At 36.2% G+C, this 15,121-nt stretch overlaps 1 protein-coding gene across 2 annotated transcripts in view; it reads left to right on the top strand.

Moving 5' to 3' along the window:
* Positions 1-15,121, top strand: part of FBN2 (fibrillin 2) — a 263,642-nt gene that overhangs the window by 217,667 nt on the left and 30,854 nt on the right. For both annotated transcript variants that reach the window (XM_017500987.2, XM_037728668.1), the window contains 13 exons: positions 216-368; positions 2,411-2,479; positions 3,656-3,781; positions 3,968-4,093; positions 4,522-4,647; positions 6,410-6,526; positions 8,063-8,191; positions 8,646-8,765; positions 11,872-11,997; positions 12,632-12,784; positions 13,554-13,619; positions 14,219-14,344; positions 14,933-15,052. In XM_017500987.2, the coding sequence (XP_017356476.1) occupies positions 216-368; positions 2,411-2,479; positions 3,656-3,781; positions 3,968-4,093; positions 4,522-4,647; positions 6,410-6,526; positions 8,063-8,191; positions 8,646-8,765; positions 11,872-11,997; positions 12,632-12,784; positions 13,554-13,619; positions 14,219-14,344; positions 14,933-15,052 (1,557 nt within the window). The remainder of the gene's footprint in view (positions 1-215; positions 369-2,410; positions 2,480-3,655; positions 3,782-3,967; positions 4,094-4,521; positions 4,648-6,409; positions 6,527-8,062; positions 8,192-8,645; positions 8,766-11,871; positions 11,998-12,631; positions 12,785-13,553; positions 13,620-14,218; positions 14,345-14,932; positions 15,053-15,121) is intronic.

Consider the following 15,121-nt stretch of genomic DNA (forward strand, 5'->3'; position numbering starts at 1 on the left):
TCAACAAAATTATAAGTGAAATCCTTTAAGGATAAAGGAGAGATGTTAGTTAATCTAAAAATGATTTCTCTTTAGAGTTATTTTAAGATACCTTCAAGTGACTGAGAAAGTTTTCAGAGTTGTGCTCATCAGGAAAGCTTGATGTCTACAGGTGGGCTTCGTTATCGACTCCTCATGAATACAAATGGCTAGCTTATTTGTTATTCTTTATGTAGACATGAGAAAAAGCTTTTGCTACCGAAGCTATAATGGAACCACTTGTGAGAATGAGTTGCCGTTCAATGTGACAAAGAGGATGTGCTGCTGCACATATAATGTGGGCAAAGCCTGGAACAAACCCTGTGAACCATGCCCAACTCCAGGAACACGTAAGCTCACGGCTCATGCATCTGCTGACCCCCATATCGGTGATACACATGTATATGTAACAATATAGTCAAAGTCAATGTGTGCTAAAACTAGAGATGCTCAGTTCCGAAAATATCCAAGAGTATCATATGGCTCTGTTTCCCAGGTGACCCTTTTTGGGATTCATACAATAACTTCTGAGACATTATGTTGAATAGGGTTGTGAATCCTGAAAATAAGATCCATTGTTGAAGAGTTAGAGTTTATAGCATTAGTCCATTTAAACTCATTATCTTCAACTATGCTTGTCAAGTATTGATTTATTCATCAAACAAATATTTATTGAACAACTATTGTATGTCACTGTGCTAGACATGGAAGGTATAATATTTGGAAAAAACTAAATTCAATAAGGATTTTTTTTTAGTTCAGGTGTGGAAAACATACAGAGTGTTTTTTAATGAGCAAATTTTGCATAAAAGCAATCAGTTGTCGAAGTGTGCCTTTTACATCTTCTTCCTCAGACCTCAATAAAATTTGTAGGCAAAAAGTAGAGCTTGTCTTTACTTGGCCATGCTTTTTTTCGCAAGACAGATTCTTTTGAAAGAAAAAGTGAACGATAATAGAGATAAGAGCAAAATGCTTGTCTTAAAATTGCTGTCCATCAAGTTCTTTTATGACCTAGAGAGTGGCAATTTTTAATAGCTATAGATACTAAGAGTTGAACCAGTAGGCCAAATAAGAAACAGTGATTATGCATTTGTTGCCAAATATTACTTAGAGTGTATCTATTTAAATGTTTCATTTAATATGTTGATGAAATGAAATTAAAGAGAGAAATGATGAAAAGCAACACATAGGCCTGTTTCAGTGGCTCAGATTCACTGGTCAAATGGATTTTCTTAGCCTTATCTTGCCATTATTATGTTCCATAAAAGTAAATAGAAACATTCCTATAATTCTCAACTTTAAAACTCCATAGTTGCAAATTGAAGATCGTTGATTTGGGGAATTAAAATAGCATTTTCTTTGTGAGAAGAAGCAAAAGGCTTAGAGTTGAGAGGCAGGTCTATGTTAAAATTAAAACTCTTACAATACTTATTATGTAACCTCCTGGAGGGTATTTATCCTTTCTGAAATTGATTTCTCATGTATAAAATAAAAATAATAAATAATTACAATGACTCATTCATATGGTTACAATGACAGTTAGGGAGGTGATGTATATACATTATAATCTGTACATTACCAGACAATTAGAAACCATTAAATTAAGCATCTGTTGTGTGTCTTTCTATCTATTCTCAATACTTGGTATATATTGGTGGATGAAATATACAACATCTCTGACTTGATAGCACTTGGAATTTAGTAAGCAGTACAAGTTTTACATAATACTGTTTTCAGGAGTTTTGCTTACTTGTACAGCTGTGAGCTTCAGAAGCGTTTTTCATCTTACAAATCAGAATTCTTTTAAATTTCTATTGATTTGGTGAATTATGTGTATGAATACCTCTTATAGTCTCTATTTTATTTCATAATGCATTGTTTTTGATGACTCAATTTTCACATTCCAACAAATAGACACAGTAAAAGAAGACAAAATTCACATCTCATTCATTATTCATGGTTTACCTGTTTCCCCTGTACATTATTTTTGCATGTCTATACCTTTGTGCAATCTATAATCCCTTTTTAAGTTTGTACTTGCCTGTTTTCTTTATCTTTATAAATTGGATCTTTTTTAGAACTCTGAATATCAACAGAAAAAGAGTATTTAAATATCAAAGTAGACATTTTAAATCTTATAATGATTTACTTGCCTTCTGATATCAGAGCAGTAAAAAGTTAATGAGAGTAATAGAAATAACAATAATCATAATGGTAAAAAATGCCTAGATCCACTCCTAGCAGAAGCCGGCATTGCTATCAAATAAATATAATTGAAATCAAAATGTCTGGTTGTGAATAATGTGAACTATATTTGTGAGAGTAATACAAAATGTTATTTTGAAGGAATTTGAGAAATTTAAGAGTGCATTGCTTTGTTTATATCTTAAAGCTGACTTTAAAACCATATGTGGAAATATTCCTGGATTCACCTTTGACATTCACACAGGAAAAGCTGTTGGTAAGTTTTTCCAGATTATGTTTGTTTTAATGCATGTGTGTAGCATTCTGTAAAAATCCATTCTGTGTTTTTAAAATTCAAGAGTACCCCAAAATATAACAATCTAGATTCCAATCTAATATAGTTAGACAAGAGAAAAATAACAGACTTACAGACTCTAAACAAGTATAAATAATGGTATTCCATCAACATAGTCTGGTGACTGGGTTATAGTAGTTATGTGACTATCTTAATATTTGCTACATCCACCAAGCTAAAACTTTAGTTTCCCTTGTTATGCAAATTGTATTACATGACTCTAAATAGTCTACCTTATGTTAACCTTTAGTTCCTATTTTCCTAAGTACATTTTTTAATTTTTGGTGTATTTTTGTAGTATCTCTTTTTACTGGTCTAAATATGAATTTGCAGACTTATTATTCAAATAAATTAATTCCTTCTAAATGTACATTGTGTTGCTCACTCTAGTTTTCTTCCTCAAAGATTTGGTAAGCAATGTAGTTTGGTTTTTTTTTTGAAATGGAGTTTTGCCCTTGTTGCCCAGGCTGGAGTGCGGTGGAGCAATCTCATCTCACTGCAACTTCCATCTCCTGAGTTTAAGTGATTCTTCTGCCTCAGCCTCCCGAGTAGCTGAGATTACAGGTGCCTGCCACCATGCTGGCTAATTTTTTGTATTTTTAGTAAAGACAGGGTTTCACCATGTTGGTCAGACTGGTCTCGAACTCCTGACCTCAGGTGATCCACCTGCCTTAGCTTCCCAAAGCGCTGGGATAACAGGCATGAGCCACCACGCCTGGCCTAAGCAATTTAATTTTAAGTCTCCATTATGAATACATGATAAAGTACATACAATGATGAAAACATAACTTTTTAAATCAAATGAATAGCAGCAGTTAGGGTAACCTGAAGAAGGGGCTTGACTGCCTAGAAAGTTCATTTGCTCTATTGACACTGAAATTACTTGGTATATTTTATTAGCTGCTTACATTTTTCCATCATTCTTTCTATATTCTGGTATATATGTTTTTATGAACCACAAAACTATGCCAGTATATAATTTTTTTGTAACACTGAATATTTGCTCTCATCCCAGGGTACACGTAGCATTATTCAAGGTGATATGGTAAGTATATTAAGCAGAACAACATATACTTGATGAAATATGCTCCATTTCAGACATTGATGAATGTAAAGAGATTCCAGGCATTTGTGCAAACGGTGTGTGCATCAACCAGATTGGCAGTTTCCGCTGTGAATGCCCTACAGGATTCAGTTACAATGACCTGCTGTTGGTTTGCGAAGGTAATCTGAACAATGTATGTCCTTTATTCAGTATAATTTGGTATACATAAATAGCATTCAGATGGTTTCTGATTTTTACTATTTCTTCTATAATTTTTCAAGAGTTGATCATCAAAGTGTGACATGAATGTAACTGTAATACAATAATAAAAAGGACTCTTTCACATTGGATTGTTGCTCTTTCAGATATAGATGAGTGCAGTAATGGTGATAATCTCTGCCAGCGGAATGCAGACTGCATCAATAGTCCTGGCAGTTACCGCTGTGAATGTGCCGCAGGCTTCAAACTTTCACCCAATGGGGCCTGTGTAGGTAAGAAAGTGGCTGACTCATTCTTTGGCACTGAGCACAAGATTCCTTAGATTTCCCATCAAAAACTATTTCAAGAATAATTTTGGAAAGATTTTCGCACTTAATCTGTTCATTTATAGTGAACCTATTTCACCATATCTTTCAGATTATTTTGTTAAGAAAGTAGATCTCTTCAACAGATTTCCCCAGGATTGGACCTAAAATAAAATAATATCCTCGAGATGCCAATAAACATAAAAAATTGCATGATTAGAAAAAGGGTCGGATACTTTAAAGCCTTGCTTATTTTGATTCGGCTCTTGTTATGGTTCATTTTCAGCCTGTCTGTAATAATTAATAGCAGGTTAGAGAAACACAACTGTGAAAAATGAAGAAATCTTAATAAAAATCAGATACATGTAGCATATGTTTTAATTTTCTTGTTTTAGATCGCAATGAATGTTTAGAAATTCCTAACGTTTGTAGTCATGGCTTGTGTGTTGATCTGCAAGGAAGTTACCAGTGCATCTGCCACAATGGTTTTAAGGCTTCTCAGGACCAGACCATGTGCATGGGTAAGAAGGACATGTGGCTCCAGGGAGTGAAGTGGGGCTGCAACTCCAGAACAGACCACAGTTCCATCAAGTGCCATGAGTAACTGCTATGTCTCTGTCAGAAACAGTCTTGCAAAAAATTGACTAGGTCAAACTGTCTCTATTCAATATACAATTTGCAAGCAGGGACATAGTAGAATATGTCCTTCAGTTCAGTGATTCACAACTTTTTATCCAGAAGATGTTCACATGGCTTGACAGGCACTCAGACACGTGGGCTTACGTGGAACTTACCCTAGCACCCGCTGTCCCTACCTTCATGTTTCTACTCAAGACACCATGTTGGAATGCAAGAGTAGTAGTAAGAGTGGCAGCATTCAATTTAATAGGTTTATACACATACACACATTCTTTTTAAAAAACAAATTATTGAATACATGGAATTTATGTACATATTTTATGTTTTGTCTCTTAAAAATAGCTTTAGAAGCAAACATAGCCAAACTTTAAAAATTCCCAGTAGCTAATGTAATGGGTAGTCAAGTGATAATAGTGCTTAGTGAGTACTTACTGAGCTGATGATTAATGAGTTTTCAAAGGCAGACGGGCTGGATGCCATGAGGCTGGGACTGAGTATAACCCCGCAAGTCTGATGTCAGCAATTGGCTCTGCCTCTGCCAAAGAGTTTTCTTTCTGTGCTTCGCACTTGAAGGAGGAAAATTAAATTTAAAACTTGGCTACTAATAATTAGCATGTTCTCAGTGTGGAAAAGGCTAGTGCTATTCAACTACTCTTTTGATATTCAAGATATTATCTATGTTAATATTAAAATTAGATTTCAGTACTGCAGGACTAATTTCCTTCATGGTGTATCCATACAACAGGGACTACCTGGAATATGTCTCTAGCTTCATCCATTGCCTTTGGAGCTTCTTCCGTGTTGGCAGGGAAAATTCTCTAGGTGATGCTTATTCAAAGGAATATATAGGATCTGGTCCTATTTGCATAACATTCTTAAGAATGTTTGCTTATACATGCTGCTTCTTTCTATACTCCCAGAGAGTATGATCTACCAAAACAAAAATGTGAGATTTATGATTCAGAAATTCATATGGGGAAAATCTGCCCACTCATAACAATTCTTCCATGATAAAAGTTGGTCAGACTCTTCAATAAGACCTCCCTTATAAAGAGCTTCCTTCGTAAAGAACAATACCAGTCGCCCACCCTTTTTTTGGCATGGTAGAGTTTCAACAGGCTGGAATTGATAGTTGGGGAGTCTGTTGTCTCATATTATGGATGACCTTTCCAAATATTATCTTAATTAAGTTTTTTTTGAAGTATAATAGTGAATTCTAATAAACTTTAATTTAGATTTCATTACTTCATAAAATTTAGTATACTAAAGTTTATCTTTGTTTTTCTGCTCAAATTAAAAGATTTAAATTTCTGGGTAAGTCTTTATAATGCTTAATGAAACAAATTGTTTTAATATTTCAGAAGATCAGTTTTACTTATGATTATTAAGCAGACCTGATCATTAATACGTCTCTGCTAGGCTGTGTCTGAATATTATCTGAGTACAGTTAGTACCTGTTAAACTGTATTATTTTCTTATAATTTTACAATTTTCCCTATGTCATACTCATTGTCTTCAAATAGACATGAGTTCCTAGTATTGAATGAGGAAATTCTAAGTCATTCAGTAGTTTAAACATAAAAGGGTGAATAGCCTATTTTTTTCTAGTTAAAAATTGAATTTTTAGCCAGTGTTTCTTTGTAGATGTTGACGAGTGTGAGCGGCATCCGTGTGGGAATGGAACTTGTAAAAACACCGTTGGATCCTATAACTGTCTGTGCTACCCAGGGTTTGAACTCACTCATAATAATGATTGCCTAGGTAAGTACTTCATTCAGTCCTTTGTTGCTTCTATTTTATTTCTACACAATTTGCTGAAATAAAAAACAAAACTAAATAACAAAAAAATATATTTAAATTGCAAATGTGTGCCAGAAGGTATATATTGACTAGTTTCTATTTTACTGAAACCATAGTATTTGCCTAAATAGTCACAAGACAATATACTCTTGAACCCTTTTGTCAATCAACCAATCAATTCAGGAAAAAAGGTCATTCAGATCGTAGTAAACATATTGGGATTGATTTATGGTTTGGGGTATTTTTATTCCCTAAACGAGATCAAAAGTAGGCCCTTCATTGTCTCAATGTTACTACAAGTATTTCATATAAATCCATTCTGGATTATTTACATTCAGGTACCACTAGCCTCCTGGTAAGTCTCCCTGGGTACTTACACTTGTCATGGTTTGACATTTCATTTTCCATCAGCTTTTGAAACCAGGACACCTTTCCCCACAAAAATAATGAATGGCGACTAGGTCTCTAGAATGGCCCTCAGAAATCTCTCCTGTGCGCAGTACAAGATTTTAGCCTTTGGACCACACCAACACTCAAATGTGAAATAGAGACTGGTAGTGAGTGGGAGAGGGTCCTGAAGTAGTTGGAGGAGAGAATAAGAGAAATGACAACAAATGTTAATTCCTTGTTTACCACGTGCCAGGAACTGCACAGATGCTTTACGGCATAATGTGTTGCAAAGTATGTGAAAGTAACTTAGGTTTTCTACCATTGTGGGACTGTATCAGAGCTCATTCCCATCTTCTAATTTAACCCAACATAAGTTTCTCTCTGTTTTATTTTTCGAAATTCCACAACTGTGAAAAAAAATTAAAGCTAATTGGACATTTTATTCAACCACTGCCTTCTTGACAGAGCGTTTGTACAGAGCCTTTGTACAGTCAGGGAGAACTAAAAAATACGGACATGGCGCTGATCAAAGTACAGTCTTCAAAGAACCCAGGAAATTACTCAGATGTAATCAAACCCTAAGCTTAAATGAAAACCTAATAATACTTAAAGTCTTTTTTTCTTTAAATTACATATTATGTCACCAATTTCGGTGTTTTTAATATCATTGATTTCTCTGTAATAAATAAGCTCATTTATTTGTTCTCTGAATATGGTCAGCTTAGCTCCAGGTAAAGTATCTGCAAATTAGGTAATCAGATTAAATCCCACATATCTCCCCTGGCCTGTGGGAAAAGAAATCTTTTTTTCAATTAGAAAGAATGGAAAGCTTCACCTTAAACCTTGACTTTTATCTGGTTCTAAATTCATGAGTTATGTTAATATCAAAACTGAAAAAATGTATCTGTGGTTGAAAAATAGGAATCTATGGGATTCTATTAATTATATGATCTTTACGATATTTGCCATTTTTCTCCGTTGTTGAGGAATTGTAATGTGGGATTTACTGTAAATGCATGTCAATAAGTATGTTTTTAAGTTGCAACTTGTGAAACAATATACATGTTAAGAGCTCTTTCTGAAAAACGGACTCCTGTTTGCTTACAGACATAGATGAGTGCAGTTCCTTTTTTGGTCAAGTGTGCAGAAATGGACGGTGTTTTAACGAAATTGGCTCCTTCAAGTGTCTATGTAACGAAGGTTATGAACTTACTCCAGATGGCAAAAACTGTATCGGTAAGTATCTAAACAATAAACAGTCTTTATGGTGTTTTGTTTTGTAAAATGATGATGTGTACCTCCCCTCCTTTCACTTAAGAAGTCATTAACATTTCATTTTAGCATCAGATCACATGTTCAAGATAAGTTAAGATGGAAAATTTTAGTGTAAGGTATAAGCCAACAATGGGAATGTCTCATAGGCAATGTTTTTGTTGGGGACAGAGCTTGAGGCTAATCTATCCATGTCTCAAGAAAAGTAAGCAAAGAAAACAAATCAAGAAAATTAGACACTTGCCAAATAAGAAATATCCAAGATGTCAGAAGCGTATCTCTGGGAATATTTTTTCATGGTGACCCAGTAGATCAGAGGACCCAAGTTGAAATCATGTTAATATCATTTGGCAGACAGATAAATCTATGCAACAATTATCTCATGCTTCAATTATTTTTTTTCTTCTTTTATCCAAAGATACTAATGAGTGTGTCGCCCTTCCTGGCTCTTGCTCTCCTGGTACCTGTCAGAATTTGGAGGGATCCTTCAGATGCATCTGTCCCCCAGGGTATGAAGTAAAAAGCGAGAACTGCATTGGTAAGAGTAACATTTATTCTGAGGCTCATGAATTGTTCAGTATAATAAGCCATGGTAAAGACTCAGGAAACATACTAAGTGCCAACCACTGCAGGCATGCTGACCAAAGGAATTAAACATATAGCTGCCTACATCTGTTTTATTGAATCATCAGAAATGAGGGTGAGAATAAAAAATTTAGGGATTTAGGATTTTTTCATTAACAGTAATCTTATGCTAGTCGGAGAATTTTCAGCATATGCTAATCTTTTTTCCAAATGTCAATAGAGACTGTCAATGAATTTAAAGAGTGTTCTGCAAAAATTGTAATCTTTGGCACCCAGTTTTAAAACAGCTATCAAAGGTGTCTAGTGTCTTAGAAATGTGAAGCAGAAAAATCTTGACAATGCTGTTGAGACATTCTTTTCCTTGGGAAGGCCTCATGTCAAAATGGAAATATTAATCCATTTGTCATTACAGATGTTTTTCTGTTGAAACTCTTCCAGTACACGTGAACACTCTAACTACATCAAAAGTGGGTCCCAGAATTGCCTAGTGGACATGATGAAGTCCAACCTTTTTTACAGTTCACTTTATTTTACTTTTATACAAATTATTTTTTACAGCCTCGTTGAAATTCAGAAGCACCAGCATCTTAGTGTGGTTTTTCTAACAGGAAAGGATGCTAAGGATATTTTTTTGCCATTGAGTTATCCAGTGTATTTTACATTCTATCACCCTTGGCAAGATTGTACCTAAAGATATATCGTTCTACTGTTCATATTTAAGGGAATTAAATAGGGCAGAAGGAAGCAGTGCACTTCATAGAATTTAATTATTCTTCAAACCATACAATTAGAGATCATAGATATCCCCTAGTCATTCTGATTTTTTGATTTCTATAGTTCATCATAAGATTGTGTAATGTTTTTGAAACTTAAAAAAATAATAGTAATACTAGAATCATCTCAGTAAGAAGTTTCTGGAAAAGCCTATGATCCTGTCGTTCTTCCATTTTCTTTACTCATGCTCAATCTTGATTATTCTTTGTCTCTGTGATCCTTCTGTTTATGGAATGCTAATAAAAGTAGTATGCCAACCACTAGGAAAGAAGTAGAAATACACATGCCTCTTTGTATCAGGCAGTCTTGGATACCTTTCCTCTTAATGAAAGCGTGGATATCTGTGATTTAGTTACATTTTATTAAGTTTCAGAAATATTTCCTTTTCCTTTATCTGTCGTTAGCAACGACACTAGTTTGCATCTCTGAAAAAAATGGTTTTAATTTTTCTTTTTTTTTTCTTTGAGACAGTCTCATTCTGTTGCCCAGGCTGGAGTGCAGTGGCACGATCACAGCTCACTGCAACCTCTGCCTCCTCGTTTCAAGCTATTCTTCTGCCTCAGCGTCCCACGTAGCTGGGGTTACAGGCACCCGCCATCATGCCTGGCTAATTTTTGTACGTTTGGTAGACCCAGGGTTTCACCATGTTGGCCAGGCTGGTCTTGAACTCCTGACCTCAAGTGATCCACCTGCCTTGGCCTCCCAAGGTGTGAAGAAATGGTTTTTAATTAACTTACTTCACTTTAAGAATATTTTATTCAGACTAATATCTTTTCTACCAACTTTTCCCAGATAACATTCATGAGCACGCGCACGTACATACAGACACACATACACACACGTAGATATATGTACATATCCCCCACACAGATATAAATTCATCCCTACAGTCAATGGATATTACAGTGAACATGTGGCACCTTTCTAGGTTCTGGAAAACAGGAACATCATCTTTGCTTTGGGGTAACTTACTACCTGGTGGGAGAGGCCTGTTTTGTAAATAAACCTGCTTTGTGAAGCCATCCTTAAAATACAGTGTGACAGACACTGTACTGAAGGTCCATTCAGGAGACGGGATCATAGCAGGAGGTGAGGGATCATTATGGTAGTTGTGAGAGGGTGGCAGTTCAAGAAAGCCCGTCACAGAGGATTGATGATTGTCTAGGTCACTCTTAAATGTTGGATAGGAATTTACTGATCAACAAATGAAAGAGAACAGAAGAGCCTCTTTGGAAACAGGCAGCATGGTAAGGAGCATAGAATGGCTAGCTCAGAAGATTGAACTCAAGCCTACAGTCAGTGTGGGGCCATTGCAGGAGTTTTTGTTTTTTGGTCTTTTGGTGTGGGGATGGTGTTGGTTTCTGCAGTTTTTCTGTCATTTTATAGAAGAGATGTGATGACTCATTTGTTAAACTTCTACAAATATGAATTGAGAATTTGTATGTGCCAGTTACCGTGCCAGGAGCTGAGGGTGCAACAGTGAGCCAGACAGACATGTCATGTCCTCATGGAGCTTATATTCTAATGCGACTGAAAAGTAATATTTTTTCACGTGGTTAAAGTAATCCATTAAATAAATAATCCTATGAAAAGCAACCAAAAATCATTAGTAAGGTATGTTTATTTATTTTAAGGAAGCATTCCAGGGAAAAGGGGAAATGATGACACTCATATATGTCTCGGTCCTCCTAGTCCCATAGGCACAGATTTTCAAACGTAATCACATGGACATTTTAGAAAGGCAACCCTGGTGGCCATGTGACAAGAAAAAGACAGGGAGATGTAGATGTCAGTTGAGAGTGGCAAATTATGTTAGGTTTGGAAGTACTCAGGAGGCAGAACTGTCTGCCACTTTCTGCTTGCATGTGGAGTTAAAAAAGGAGAGAAATAAGGGTGACATGGGGATCACAATTTGGATTACTGAGAGAGAGGTATCAGGGAGATGGGGACCAGTTCATAGAACTTTTGGCCACATGGAGGCTGCAACGCCCATGAGACGTGGAGTTGTTCATGTCAGGTAGGCAGGTAAACATACATACACCAGTAAGGATCAAAGACAGGAGGGTGGACATGGACTTGGGACTCTCTGGCACATAGCTGGTTGAAATTTAATATAACCTTTGACTTCTGAAGCAATAATAGTTTATTTTTTATGAATTAATTAAACATAAAACATAATATCATCTCTTATCTGAAATATCAACTGGCTAGTGGACTGTGATAGTATAGACAATTGTTCATTCTCAAGTATTGAATGACTAATAAATGTTCCCCCTGTTCCGCAGATATAAATGAATGCGATGAAGATCCCAACATTTGTCTTTTTGGTTCCTGCACTAATACTCCAGGAGGCTTCCAGTGCCTCTGCCCCCCTGGCTTTGTACTATCTGATAATGGACGGAGATGCTTTGGTAAGATTTGGAATGACTTCACTGTCACAGTTCACCCTTAGAAACTTTAAAGCTGGATTGTAAACCATCATTCTGGTATTAGTCCTAACAAAATACATGTCTATAGTAAAATACATCTGCAAGTTAAAAATTTAGGTCTCAAACATCCGCAATGAACAATTTTTAAGATACTTTGAATTATTGCCACTGTTTCCACATTTTTATAAATTGTTTATGAAAAGAAAAATTGTTATTCTGATTTATCAGAATGACTATTTTAGTTTGTTGTTGGCATAGTTTTGCATACTTGTGTATGCATTGCTTTTGATGTGATGTAACTTACTGAAAGTTATTTCAATGGTTTTTCTTAGGCGATCATGCAACAATGGAAAAAGAGACTGTAGAAATTATTTTGATACTGATCACGATTTCTCGAATTTCCTTAGCACATTATAAAAATAATTTAAGCATTTTAAATAATTAAATAATTTTGTAGCCAGGTCAGTCTAAATTGGCAAATGAAATCACAATTGAAGATTTTCAGACCTGTCTTAACTGCTTATCTAGCCTGCATCACATGTTCTGCAATGAAAAATGTTCCCTCAAAACAGTATTACAAAATAGTTCCATCTGTAATGCTTGCTTTCTTTATTAGATACTCGTCAGAGCTTCTGCTTCACAAATTTTGAAAATGGAAAGTGTTCTGTACCCAAAGCTTTTAACACCACGAAAGCAAAATGCTGCTGTAGTAAGATGCCAGGAGAGGGCTGGGGAGACCCCTGTGAGCTGTGCCCCAAAGACGATGAAGGTAAGAGCAATGACATAAAACACCACTTTGTGTACCAGTTTTTGAATATTTGCCAGAGTGGGTTTAACCATGTAATTTATGAATATTTTAAGGGTGAAATCATCTCATTGCATATAAATTTTGATGGTTCATTGAACCACCTAGGCTGAGAAACTTCTTTTAGCTTTTGAATAAGATGCATCTAAGCACAGGTGGAGTTACCCTTTCATTTCATTCGCCACCTCCAAGGTTAGTATTACTTGCTTTCAAAAGTATGAATTTGAGAGGCCCAAGGCAGGAGAAAGAAGGGAATGGAAATTATATTCCCAGTTGCTGCTGAAGTCCCATGTGGGATTGTATTGCAGGCTGTGGCTCTCAGAATATTACATTAAATTCTGAGAAGCTGAGTCAGCACAATGGCCCTTTACAGGAAAAGACCAATAGCCTCAGATCTTGTTAGCACCTGTAAATTATAGGATAATTCCCAGCAAGCTCAGGCTGGCCTGGCTCTAGGTTAGGGATGGCTTTTGAGTGTGATGGGCAGGGAGGTCTCTTTAGCTGCTCAGCTTTAAATGCGCAAACAGAAAGAAGCAGGAGCACTGAGCACCTAGAAGGTGCCCTCACTAAATATGCTTTTAAAATAAATCATAAAAATAAAAGACTTTTGTTATAGACAACTTTGTAAAGGAGAAATAGTTAAGTGTAATTTCATGTATATTGTTCATCCTTTCTTAATTTCTCTGATAATTTCAAGTTTTCAATAATGAAGAATTTGTATTTTTCTCTGTAGTTGCATTTCAGGATTTGTGTCCATATGGCCACGGAACTGTCCCTAGTCTTCATGATACACGTGAAGGTGCGCTTTGAAGTATTTTATTCCTATGTTCTCATTTAATACAAACATATTATTTTATGTTTACTTTACAACTCATGCTAACTTTATAACATATAGTATATTGTGTTTAACGGACATATATAACCCTTATTTTGTATCATATGCATTATACATATATCATATATCATGATATGTGAAATACATTACATATTTCTCTGACAAAAGAAGTATTTACAAGCCTGTGTTGAATAGACATAAACAGTACTGGCATGTCTTTTTATTTTTATTTTATTTTATTTTATTTTATTTATTTTTGAGACAGAGTCTCGCTCTGTTGCCCGGACTGGAATGCAGTGGCGCGATCTCAGCTCACTGCAACCTTCACTTCTTGGGTTCAAGTGATTCTCCTGCTCCACCCTCCCCAAGTAGCTGGGGTTACAGGCACACACCCCCATACCCCACTAATTTTTTTGTATTTTTAGTACAGACGGGGTTTCACCATATTGCCCAAACTCCTGACCTCAGGTGCCTCCCAAAGTGCTGGGATTACAGGTGTGAGCCACTGTACCCGGCTGGCATATCTTCATGTGAGGGAATTAATGGACAGTTCTGTATTTTAGATGTCAATGAGTGTCTTGAAAGCCCAGGCATTTGTTCAAATGGTCAATGTATCAACACCGACGGATCTTTTCGCTGTGAATGTCCAATGGGCTACAACCTTGACTACACTGGAGTACGCTGTGTGGGTGAGTCAAGTTGAGTCCACATTACAGAATTTTAAAGTTCTATTTTACTTCTCGTATTCAGTAAAAGGTCTCTCAGGCCCCCTGGGTGGTGATGGGATTTACAAATCCAGGATAAATAGCTAGTAGTGGCACCTTCTTTGCCAGTCTTACATTTTCCAGTCAGACCTGATTCATATGAAGATGGAGAGAGTTACCGACCTCTGTCTTCAACCAAACATACAAAATTTTATTGTCCTAGAGGCTTACAATTGCTAAAATCTCTCATTGGACAAGAGATCCATTTTACTTTATGCCCTTCCATGTCTGCTCTTGAAGCAGAGGACCACATCCCTCTTCTGGATTTGTCATCTTTAGGGTGAGTATTGCTGCCTGGGGGCCAGAGCAATGCACCCTGATCCTTCAGACCCTCTGCACTGCATAACAGCTGGCCAGCCAAGGCCCAGGGGATGCCAGGGTCATTTGTGCCCTTCTCAGATACTGGAATTGAGTGAGGGCCAAGTGTGGGTCTTCCTGGGCATGCTCCTGAAAAACTAAAATGTTTTTCTTATTCTTCTTATTCTTCTTTTTTTCTTATTCTTTTTTTTTCAGATACTGATGAGTGTTCAATAGGCAATCCGTGTGGAAATGGTACATGCACCAATGTTATTGGGAGTTTTGAATGTAATTGCAATGAAGGCTTTGAGCCAGGGCCCATGATGAATTGTGAAGGCAAGTGATCTTTGCCTTAATTATTATTTCTTCTTGACATAGAAAGTGTATTTTAATGCCTTGATATTT

The sequence above is a fragment of the Cebus imitator genome, unplaced genomic scaffold, assembly GCF_001604975.1.
Source record: "Cebus imitator isolate Cc_AM_T3 unplaced genomic scaffold, Cebus_imitator-1.0 Scaffold275, whole genome shotgun sequence".
NCBI lineage: Eukaryota > Metazoa > Chordata > Mammalia > Primates > Cebidae > Cebus > Cebus imitator.